The 12,438-nt window shown below is 33.8% G+C and overlaps 2 protein-coding genes across 2 annotated transcripts in view; one reads left to right on the plus strand and one right to left on the minus strand.

The window, feature by feature from the left end:
- LOC129749239 (E3 ubiquitin-protein ligase TRIM9) overlaps positions 1 to 12,438 on the minus strand; it is a 579,998-nt gene that overhangs the window by 490,571 nt on the left and 76,989 nt on the right. The window lies entirely within an intron of this gene.
- LOC129749240 (probable cytochrome P450 9f2) lies at positions 1,167 to 3,113 on the plus strand. The gene is made up of 2 exons (XM_055744177.1): positions 1,167 to 1,471; positions 1,531 to 3,113. The coding sequence occupies exons 1-2, from the start codon at positions 1,257 to 1,259 to the stop codon at positions 2,912 to 2,914; spliced, it is 1,599 nt and encodes a 532-aa protein (XP_055600152.1). The 5' UTR covers positions 1,167 to 1,256; the 3' UTR covers positions 2,915 to 3,113.

Genomic DNA, 12,438 nt, shown 5'->3' on the forward strand with positions numbered 1-12,438 from the left:
TTTTTGGACTTTTTATTTTCTGAACCATTTTCTGATAACCTGGTAATACACATCGACTTTATTTTGAAATGTTGAGTAATAAAAATAAATTACCTACACAATGAATATAATATTATCAAAATCGGTTATCAGTGACAGCCAGGAGAACGAAATCAAACTGCAACTCAAATTTCTCCGAAACGGATATTTAGCGAACGGCTTTGGAAGGTTAATCAAGTTTTTGTTTGTTTCGATTATAATATAAGTAAAGATAGTTTTAAGCATAGATTAAGAAATCAGTCTGAATGATATTAAGTTGTCGAAGACCGTGAACAGTAAATAAATAAATTAAAACAAATCAAAAATAATCATGAAAGGGTTTTTGAAAGCCTAACAAACGACAACTGCGAAAATATGAATACGACAACTGCTGGTGAGTTTTGATGAAAAAAAAATTTTTTTTCAAGATTTTTTCCTTGATTTGTGTTGAGTAATTCCTGGGTTTTGACTGAATTTGCCTGGATTTTGGCTGGTTTTTAGACAAAATAGCCTGGAATTATCCGGCCTGGATACGTACTGAAAAAACATTATTCTATACGTATATTGAAACTTTTGTCATTCCAAATACTTCAAACATAAATTGGTTAAAAAACGTAAGTTATTACAACATTATGTTTTGTATGTATTTTTAGCATTTGATTTCATTGAATTCCGAGTTGAAAGTGAATATAGAAGAATTTGAAGAGAGTTAAAAAACTGTTCAATTGAAAAAATTTCAAACTTAACACCTCATTTTCAAAACGTCGATAACTCCAAATTTCATTGGCACCGGGAGTCAAGTCAAGAGCAAAACAAACTAATAATCAAATTAAATAAGTGATTGCGTATATACATACTCGGATTCAATTCGTCATTCGTTATTTCTCCCAATTCATTCCGTCTGCGACAGTATTCGTCCGTTGATTTGAAAATCCTGAAATTCAATACATTTGATTGAAATGAGTAGAATCAAGCAATATTTCGAATCAAAGTGTATGTAGCGATAAGGACAAACGTTCCAACATACTTAACAATTCATACGAATGAATGGTGTTTCAAATCAATGGTGTTAAGAGTTACGGAAACAGCGCAATTGTATCCAATTGAAATGTTATCACCGTCAAAAGACTACTGGGCGCGCATTAGATAACGAAGTTCAAGTTCTAGTGGCCATCAACCGTTGACGGTCGCCAGTTGATTGTGAGCTATCAGGTGGACGAGATTTTGACCAGCATCCGATGATGGAGGTCAACGTTGGTTTGGTGCTCTTTCTGCTTTCGATTTTGGGGTATCTGTATCATCTGCTCACCCGGAACAATGATTACTTCCACGAGAAACCAATTCCTTCGATGGCTGTCAAACCAATTTTCGGCAGCACCGGGTCGCTAATATTGAAACGATGCACTTGGCCTGATTTTGTTGTCGAAATTTACAACAAATATGCTAATACCAAGTAAGCAATTGAATGAGAAAGGTTAGTTGAATAAATTTTCAAATACTATTCTGTTTCAGAGTCTTCGGGATGTTCGACAGTGTGACTCCGATATTTGTGGTTCAAGATCCGGAGCTTATTAAAAAGATCACCATAAAGGATTTTGACCACTTCGTCGATCACCGGCCGATGTTTGGTGACAGCCGAAACGATAGTCCATACACTTTGTTTGGGAAAAGTTTGTTCGCGATGAATGGATCGAAATGGCGCAGTACGAGAGCAACCTTGAGCCCGGCCTTTACTGGGAGCAAAATGCGTCAGATGTTTGAGCTGATGATCGATTGCTGTGAAAGTGCTACCAAGTATCTTGAAGGTCAAGTTCAAAGTGCTAAGGATATGAACATGAGTGATCTGGCAAGTCGTTTAGGAACAGATATGATAGCATCTTGCGCTTTTGGGATCCAAATTGATTCATTGCGTAATCCGGAGAATGAGTTTTACTCTCGTGGTAAAGAGATGATTAATTTCGAAAGAATTAGTGTAGTATTCAAGATGTTTGGCTTTAAACTGTGCCCGAAACTGATGGGTAGACTTGGTATTGATTTGATCGATCGGAAACCTGGTCAATACTTTAGCGCTCTCATACGACAAGCGATCAACGATCGACTTTCCAAAGGAGTCATCCGATACGATATGATCCACCTGCTACTGCAAGCCAAACAAGGAGTTCTTCGTCACCAACAGGAGAGCGAACAATACGAAGGATTCGCAGTAGTGCAAGAGTCACACGTCGGAAAGCAACAAGCTACGGAAGGTTTAACGGAAAACGAAATGATCGCGCAGACATTTGTTTTCTTTTTAGCTGGATTTGAAACCGTTGCTACTTCCTTATCTTTTGTTGTTCATGATCTTGTAGTGCACGAAGATATCCAACAGAAACTATACGAAGAAATTGTTGCCACTCACGAAGCTCTAGCAGGAAAGAAGCTCAACTACGACACCCTCCAGAGGATGGAATACATGGATATGGTAATATCGGAGAGCATGCGAATGCGCCCAGCAGCAATCTTACTAGACCGATGCTGTACTCACGATTACCAGGTTGATGATGGGGAGGGATTGAGATTTACCATCGACAAGGGAACAGTAGTATGGATTCCGACTCAAGGAATTCATATGGATCCCAAATACTACCCTAACCCGTACCATTTCGATCCGGAACGTTTCAGTGCCGAGAATAGGCACAACATCGACCCGCTAACATATCTACCCTTTGGTATTGGTCCAAGGAATTGTATTGGATCGAGGTTTGCTCTAATGGAAATCAAAGTTGTCCTCTATTATTTGCTGTTGAGCTATAAGTTTCAACGCTCTGAACGAACGGAGATTCCGCTAAAGATGCGCAAAGGACAAACAATTCTGGCGGTTGAGTCACCACTAATTGTAAAGTTCGCTAAACGTTAACTTTTATTTGAATGTAGTAAAACAATGTGCTCAACTAATTTTCCTAATTCTTCTAAGGACAGCACTTGGAAATCGACTTTTCACCCACAGCTACTGATTTAAATTTAGTGTACCCAAAATTGAAACAAACTTCCTGAATGAAACTGAAAAATGTCACAAGATAAATTTGAAACTAATAAAACAAAGTTACAAGTAATTATATATTGAACTTTTTTTTTAATAGAACCGATAAAATCCAAGACATAAAACATGGAATAATCAAAAGGTTTTAATACATGAAAAACGCAACGAAATCAAGCGGTGGATCTTTCGAAAACATAAGGAGTTAAAAGTCTATAGGACGGAGGAAATGTTCTGAAAACTATCATACGAGTCCTTGTCACTTCCGGTGTGTCATCGTACATAGTTTAAATTGTACAATGGTTTTAATAAAACACTGTGTCTAATATATTGTCACACATGATAATCTGTGTTTATTGTTCATTTTGTTTAAGTTTTTAGAAATTTTAATTTGTTTGTATTGTTGATATGTTCACATTCACGAATTACCAATTATTAGTCGAACAGTCGAGCAGTTACAAACGTGTGCATTTTAAAAACTATTCATTTGATCGAAAAACTTTCTATGGAGGAAATGAAGATGTTAATATGACATTTGATGTAAAAATATAAAAAAAAAATTTATCAATGATTTCAAGAAATACTCTAACTTTTTCATAAAATCTCTTTTTTATCTTTGCACACTTTTTTCAGTCATGTATTGATTTATTTTTTTTACTACAGATGCAAAACCTTTGCAAAATCATGATATTTTACACAAACTCACCTGGAAAAAGCAATTGGAATCTGGTTCGAACCTTTTCATGAGTAGGCATCTCGAAGAATTTGATCTCTTAAATCCGGTTTTAACATAAATATTTTTTGTCCATCAGAACACATCTGTCATATTGCGTAAAAACCGGATGCACAGATTGCGATCTTTGGAATTGATCATTATTATTTTTTGTATTATTTAAGGAGTCTGCATTCAGTTATCCCCAATAACCATGGTCGTAGGAACGGGGAGGGGGGGGGGGGTTTTGGGGGTTAAACCCCCCCATGAGGGTCCAAAAAAGCAAGCGAGGTATTCTACTCTAGACTCAAAATTTTAAATTCATAAACAAATTATGATAATAGAGCAAAGATATTCAAGAGTAACTATCTGGACTAAAAACTAATGCAAAATCCTCAAAAATCCATCCCAAGCTTAAAATCTGCTACAGTTTTTAAAATTTTCTCACTGCTCCATAGAATAAGGTTGTCAGATTTTTTTCAGCACGTATCCGAGCCGGACAAATCCATGCTGTTTTATATTAAAACCTGGCAAAAGCCCGGTATTTGATTTCAAAATTGTCGACCAAAATCCAAGCAATACCGGGCAATTTTGGTCAAAACCTAGGAATTGATCATCAAAAATCTATAAAAAAAAACTTCAAAAAACCTTTCATAATTTTTTTTTTTTGAAACTTGCTGCAAAAATTTTGGACGCATGATTAAAAAAAATTACTACACAATTTGTTTTTTTAGTTTGATTTAAGAATGAGAATGAAAACAAACCCGGGCAAAATCCGGGCTTTTCCAATGAAATCCGGGAAACGGGGCGGACCGGACTTTTCCCAAATTTTATATTAAATACCCGGGAAAATCCGGTTAAAATCAGGCAATCTGGCAATCTGTTTATAGAAATTCAGTTCTGAATATTAAATATTAAATCAAACTCATTTTGAAGGTTCTGGTTCCATATTCCCATAACAAAAATTATATTTCCACATATTTTCGTATTTCTGATTCTGTATCAAGTTTAGGATTCTTGATTTTCAGTTCGAGTAATCATAAGAAATTAAGAATTGAAAGCTGCTTTGAAATCCTGGCTCAAATTCGGTTTTACATTTCATATAATATTTGAATAATGTTTCTCGAAAATCACATGCATTTTCAGTAGATTTAAAACTATAAAAAAAGAAGAATTTTGTTTTATATTCATATTCGAAATTCTCAAACTTTATTTTAGCACAAAATTTAAACATATAAAGCTTCTAGGTGGCTATCCAAAATTGAAAACTCAGATTCAGTTTCATCGTTTGAAATTCACATATTTAACCACATTCACAAAACAGATAAAAAATCAATCATTGAAATGATGAATAAAGATGAAACCAGCTGTACAGAATTTAAATAATAGACTCATGAATGAGGGCTCAAAGGCTTGGATAATAAAGTTCTTATCTAGAAGTAAGATTCCTAAATCATTTTTTTGTACATTTCGAAAATCGTATAGAAATTTGGAAACAGATTCAAAGTTCAATTGAATGAGTTTTTCAATCAACATAAAATAGTTGAGAAGTTCAAGAGAACGTGAACTTAAAAATTTGCTTGTCAATTCAATATCCAAATATCATATTTTTAATCAGAATTAGTTTGTACATAAAATTCAACTGAAAATCACAAATCTAAAGTAAAATTTGAGTAAATTTTCAAAGTTATGATTCCTACAAAATATCCCAAATTATATTAAAAAAAATCATCCACAAGATTTTTATCATGGAATTGATTCTTCATGAAAAACATTTCCAGTTAAAGAAACATGTACCTGATATTCTCTTGAAAAATCTGCATATTATCCTTTATTTTTCAGTGTATTGTTAAACATTATTAATATTTTTAAAGCCTAATTTCAAACTAAAATCATAAATTTAGTTCAAGTTGGCATCAAACATATTTGATCCGAAATTTTTTTATCTCTTACTGTTTTTTATTTTTTAAAATTTTATTTATTTTCATCAAAGGTTAGAATCTAAGAATTTGCAAAAGAGTTTAGAAGATTGGGCTTGTTAGATTTGAGTATAGTTTTTTTTTTAAGAAATTGAAGGCTACCCTAAAAAAAAACTTATTTTATGCTCAAATCAAATAACTTTGATCTACCAGACTTTTAAACAAATTCAAATTTTTAACCATCGATGAAAGCAAATTTCATACTTTGGCTTCATTATAAAAATTTAGCTCACCCTTTAGGCTAAGGACCACTGTTTAAAAGTTACTTTTTTAAGGATTTTTTAAATGACACTTTATCATCCTTGTGGCATTCGTGTCTTCTCTAAAGTTACGATTTCATACAAAAACTATTAATGAGTACTTAAAAATGAATAATCATCTAGTTACAAATATAATTTGTTTTATTTTTTTTTTATTCGTGTGTTGTTGGGCAAAAAATCATAGGTAAAAATAAGTCACCAAAACCCCGCCCCATGAGTCGGTTCTTCCTACGGCCCTGCCAATAACCATAAACTTTTTACCATATTTAAGATCAAGGGTTGCACTCCTTTGGTTGATTTGAACTTCGTGAACATCCTAGAGTGGCTCCTTATACTTATTAACCATTTTGGCCGAAAAAAAAATCAGAAAAAATCAACAGTCAACAATAAAGAATTTTAGAGGCGCATAATGCGTAAAAGGAGCAAGTTTGTGCAAAATTATTTTTACCCTGTCTTTTTGCATCGTAAATATCTCAAACACACGTTAACTTAAAAATCTATCAAAAATAGGCAAGATAGTCCTTTTCATAACCAACACAACGCTACTAAAGTTTTGCATATCCGAGCTCTATTAACGTAGCTATAATCGATAGAAAGTGCCCGGATACTAAATGATCATAGCCTTAGAGTACGTATGTTCTTTTGTGATGGATACGTTTATCACGTTTATCCATTTGACTGAGTCGATTTGGGGTCATTTTTTAATTTCTCAAACCCTGGGGTCTTAAAAGCTTCGTTTTGGTTCAAAACTCATCCATGATTTTTTGCAAAATTAGTACAAAAACCATAAACAGGCTCGGTTCTACAGAAGAAACAAAAATGATGTTGATTATTCAGTTCAAAATATTCAATTTGCCCAATCCTAAAAGTTCAAATTTACTCATGTAAACGTTACTTAAAAATTCTGCAAAAATCATGGATGAGTTTTGAACTTTGGACTTTTGAGGCATCAGGGTTTGAGAAATACAAAAATGACCCCAAATCGAAGATTGTAAAGGATAACCTTGATGTAAAGTGCGAGTTTAGACAGCAGCTTCCCGGGATATATTAATTGTGACTAAAAAATAGTGCTTGAAAGGAAACAAATGGCTATCGGTGTGATCTGATATTCGCTTACGCAATGTCAAATTAAATGATTGATTTTCAAGCGTATTTTCCGAAATAAAAATGTGCTCAGTGGGCGATTGCTGGTGAAGTCAGGAAAAGTTGCTTCAAAAGACATCTGAAGAATTTGGAAAAACAGCAATGCAGTGGCTTGACTCCAATCAGAAGCTTTTCAATAACGGTCCGCCAACTGCAACGTTGATGAAGTCGAAAATCCCAGAAAGATGGTAAAACGAGTATCACGATTTCCTCCAGATTAATAAAATCAAAATAACTTAAAAATGATAGTTTTTAAACTGGCGTTACATTAAACTAAATTACACACGAGAAACTGAAATATTCCAAATTTATTAAGTTTTTTCTAGTACACACAAAAAAAAGCATAGTAAAACTACTAAATCCGTGGTTTAAATGAACAACAGGCAACCATATTTTTGAGTCAAATATGTTTTGTTTATTATAATACCTTACGCATAGCTATTTTACCATGTGCTCAATTTGGCTGCGCATAGTAAATTCGACTGCGTTTTAGTAAAATTGTCAATGAAATGATGCATTGTTTTACTTCGTGCCTAGTAAAATTGACATGTTTCATGATGAAACTAGTATGTGTTATGATAAAGATTAGGAGGAGCGAGAAGCTTGATTTAAATAGTAAAATTACTATGTATGTTTGTTTGTTTATTTCCATGCATGCATTATTACATAATTGAAAACATTAAAATTCACGCTTCCGACACACGTCGGTCAATGTTCTCCCGATGCTCTGGAAAGATTTTAAAAGTTATGAAACTTGAAAGCAGCTAAAAATTTGTTTGTTTACTCACGGGTTTGATGATTAATGATCCTGAATTAGTATAAACAACAAGAATGTTCACCAAAGTAAAATTATCATACGCACTGATGTTTTTGAGTCAAATGTGTTTTGTTCTCAAAAGCACCATGTGCGTAGTATTTTGTTGATGTGAATTGGCGCCACAATGTCTAAATTACTATGCGAACGCTAGTTGTAATAGAAATTATGATGAAATCATCATGACCATAGTATTTTCGACAACAAACATTGACAGTTATCGAAAATTACCAGGTACATAGTAATTTCAATAATGTTTCATGTGCACTTTTATAAAATTGATGTTATAATTTGCATGGTTGAAAATACTATAACGCAGAAATAGTAAAATTATCATGACAACGTCTTTGAAATAGCAACGCAATTTTTTTCCGTGTAGTTATCGAGTTCCATTTTTTGCGATCTTAGTGTGTTAGAGATGGGTTGAAACCTAAACATTCACTTACATGAGACCCAATTCCTATCATTTTACCCTAGTTGTTCGTATCTCCACCAGTGCTTTTTGTGCTCCTACTGTGGAAGATGTGGAATGTAGTTTTGAGATGAGGTATGCGAGGAATAAAGTTAAAAGTTTAAAAGTGGGTTTGAAGAGTTTTCTTCAAATTATGAAAGTTTTAGTATACGATTAGGAGTCCGAAGAAATGTAGTGATGAGACAAAGAATGAATAAATTAAAATTAATGTTGGAAATAATATAAATATGTGGCAGCTCTGGAAGTGAAACAACAAAATGTAAACGAAAACACAAATCAGCAATTGATCGATTCTTGAGAGTTACATACGTGTTTAGGAGAATTTTTAATTTAGATTCAAAAGTATCGTAAGTTTACGACAACGGTGTAATTGGTCACATGAGCACAGATTTGCAAGGCTGATGCTCAGATTGTTTGGAAATGGTTCCAGCTCCAGTAAATAAGACGGAGAGGCTGGGAAAGCGCATATTGTTAAGGCTGCTGTTATGATTGTTTGTTCCTTCAGTGAATAAATCGTATATCGTATATTTTCTGATGGAAAATACGGAATGGCTTAGGAACTTCAAGTTTTAAATGCTGCTGATGCTGATTGTTCGGTTTCAATCAGTCTTCCGGTGGAAAAGATTGATTGGCTAAAGAAGCGTTTTTTTGTCTCGCCTTCCAGTGGCAAACACGGATTGGTTTAAGAAGCGCAGATTTTTAAAACCGCTGCTGCTGATTGTTTATTTCTGAATAGTCTTTTTAACCATCCGGTGGAAAAAAAAGATTTTCTGAGGAAGCGCAAATTTGTAAGACTACAGCTGCCAATAGTATTTTTATTTGTTTTTTGAAAGTTTTGACGGAAACGGTGGAAATCGAATAAAATTCGTCGTATTAAGCTTCATTGAGGATGGAGGTAAGAAAGAATGTAGTAATAGGATGAGGTAGAAGAGGAATAAAATTCAAAGTTTATTTAGAATAGGGTTTAATTTTTTTTTTTTTTTTCAAACTATGAGACTTTTTAACGTTACATTAGAGGTGCGAAAGAATGAAGTGATGAGATAAGGAATTACAAAAAAATTTATGAAAAACTTTTAAAACAAATATGTGGCAACACTGGAAAAAAAATCGACAAAGTGTACACACAAACACATGTCAGTCATTGGTTTTATCTTAAAAGTGGCAGACGTGTTTGGAGAATTTAAATTGAGATTTGAAATATTCGTAAATTTACAACAGTTGTGATTATAAATTAGTTCGATATTTGACTTCTAAAGATTTTTTTAGTTTTTATTTAACAAAAAAGCATATTTCACTTTTTTCATAGATCTTGGATAGCGTACGTGTATTACAGAACATTATAAACTTCAATAAACTCTTGAAGCCCTTTTTTTCGCCACATATTAGGCTCTTTTATCAGCTCGTCAACATCAGAGCTGAGCTCCAATAAATCATATCGATTGTGATTTAATTGACTAAGGACGGATCGAGAAATGTAATCATTCTTTCTCCCCATAATCAAATATCTCACAGTTGACTGGCAACGATACTCATTTTTTGTGTTTGTATCAATCCATACCAAGCTCCATCCCCAATTTCCCTTGAGCTCACATTCATATGTATTTGAAGCATGTGTGTTTATCACGTGAGGCCCCAATATCCGCGCCCTTGTGATCCTCTTGAGAGGTTTGGGTGGCGAAACGGTGGTTTCGATTCCTAAAACGTGCTGGAACACGCAATTTTTTTTTTTCTTCTACATGATACACCCACCATTATATCACCTAACGATAACGAATTTTCCCCATTCGTTTTTCGAATAAAACCACCACCGGATTCATATCGGCTAAGAACAAAAAAAAACATGCAGAGACACTTCCTGCATCCACTTTTCGGTGGAAAAATTCGAATCCCACACGCTTCATACACATAAACACAAACCCATACAGGGATACTTGATATGACCCACCGTCGTCCTGCCACACTTCCTTCCTGCCTTCCCATTGGCATCTACTGAAGGATGTTGTTGCTGTTTTATTTTTGTTATTGTTGCTGCTGCTACTGCTGTTGTTGTTCCATGACGTTGCGTTTGGGTTGTTGTGTTGGGGCGAAAAACGGACGGGGTGACCCATCAGACGGAAGGAAAAATAAACAAATAAATTACTGCCACAATCGATCTACTATACTTGAGTTTGCCTATTTTTTGCTTCTGCTGTCAGCTCACATTTCGGCATGAATGAAAAAAGGACACATGAAATATAGAACCCTGGCTGGGTGGGAGGAATGGGAAAACATGTCGCGGTTCTTTGTTCCACATTTTTTGGGTCCCGACCGACTCTCTTGGGGAAATAAACAATTTCATTGTGCCTGTCATTTTATTCCGTGAATAGATGGCTGTAAGATATACTGGGTAAGATGTCCTTTTGTTTTGTGGTATTTTTTTTCTTTCGTGGCAATACGTCAAATTAGACGGTTCGTTGCATTCATAAAAAGGCAATCCTACATTCCAATGTGTGCTGATAAAAATTCCGTAAGGTATTGGAGAAGCAATTCAGCCTAGGAAATGGAAAATCAAAACCTAAAACTTCATTTGGAAATTGCGAATAAAACATATATGTGAAAGTCCTCGATTAATCTTGGTAACTCAATCTTTAAGTTGACACCTTGTCTTCGAAGCTCTGGACTCAAATTTAATAGAGAAACAAGTAAATGATTCAATTTTTTTTTGTCGCTAATAGTTTAGAATTATGGTTTAAATACTCTGGATTCTACAACCAAAATAGCAATCTATGTATTACCTGGTTATCTTTTTCAGATTTTTTAAATAAATAAAAAAAATTATCTCTACAGCGTGAATTCTAAAATCTTGTTTTGAAATTCTGAGTCATTAATTAAAAATTTTAAATTGAAAAACTGTGTATTGTATACGAGCTTTCGGTTCAAATAGATTTTTAATTTTTTTTTTATTTTTAAATAAATGCAAAAATTGATCTCTACAGCGTGAATTCTGAAATCTTGTTTTAAAATTCTGAGTAATAAATTAGAAATTTTAAATTGAAAAACTTTGTATTCTCTTTTCTGAAAGTAGCGGAACCATGATCACAGGCATTTTAATACTTGCACAGAAATACGAAGCTATTGAAATAAACCAAAACTTACTTTACTCGAGAACTTACCAAACAAACGTGGACAAATTTAACATGGGAGAGTATTAGGGTAGGAGAATTGTGTTGTTTGAGACTTCTTCCACCTTACCGTGGCTAAAAAGTGGGGCTGAGGGATACACCTCTACAATTTTTTAGGAACTCAAGAACTTATCAAGTGATGTCAAGCATTTAGAACCGAATTCGGCATGGGAAGATATTAAAGAATGAGAAATGTTTTTGGAATTGTTTGAGACCACACTTTCCAACCAGCGGGGCATAGAAATGAAGAAATGGACTCCTTTACATTTTTTTGTGAAACTCGTGAACTAATCGAGCTAATGAAGCGAATTTGGCATAAATGGGTTTTAGAATACAAAAAGTATTTCTAGGATTAGCCTATCCCCAGGGTTGGAAAACACAAAAAAGTGGAAGAAAATCTCTGAAATGTCAAATTGGTCTGATTAAATCACCGACCAGTGAGTGGGTAACAAATTTTGCTTCTTGAAAATTATTGTTATAAAAACTTTGTTAGAGTTTTTCATTGAATATTTACAAAAGTTTAGTTAATTTTGTTTGGTTCCGCCATGAATTTTTATCTTAAACGATTACAACTCTTTTCGTGAACTACTCAGTTTTTTGTCGAAAAGTTAAAAAAAAATGGTGCAGAAATGCTGCAAATTTGGGGAAGGGACTACCATACAACTGTTTTTTTGGATAATTCGAGAATTTATCAAGAAAATGGTGCCAAATTAACATGTGTGGTTCGAAAGCAGGGATTCCATAAAAATACAAAAAATGGGATAACTGAAAGGCTTATGAAGCAAATAAAAAAATTTAGTCTGAACTTCAATTGAAAAAAAAAATTGAACAACTGTGAAATGAAGATTTGAAAAAAAAATTTA

The sequence above is a fragment of the Uranotaenia lowii genome, chromosome 2 (genome assembly GCF_029784155.1).
Source record: "Uranotaenia lowii strain MFRU-FL chromosome 2, ASM2978415v1, whole genome shotgun sequence".
Lineage (NCBI taxonomy): Eukaryota > Metazoa > Arthropoda > Insecta > Diptera > Culicidae > Uranotaenia > Uranotaenia lowii.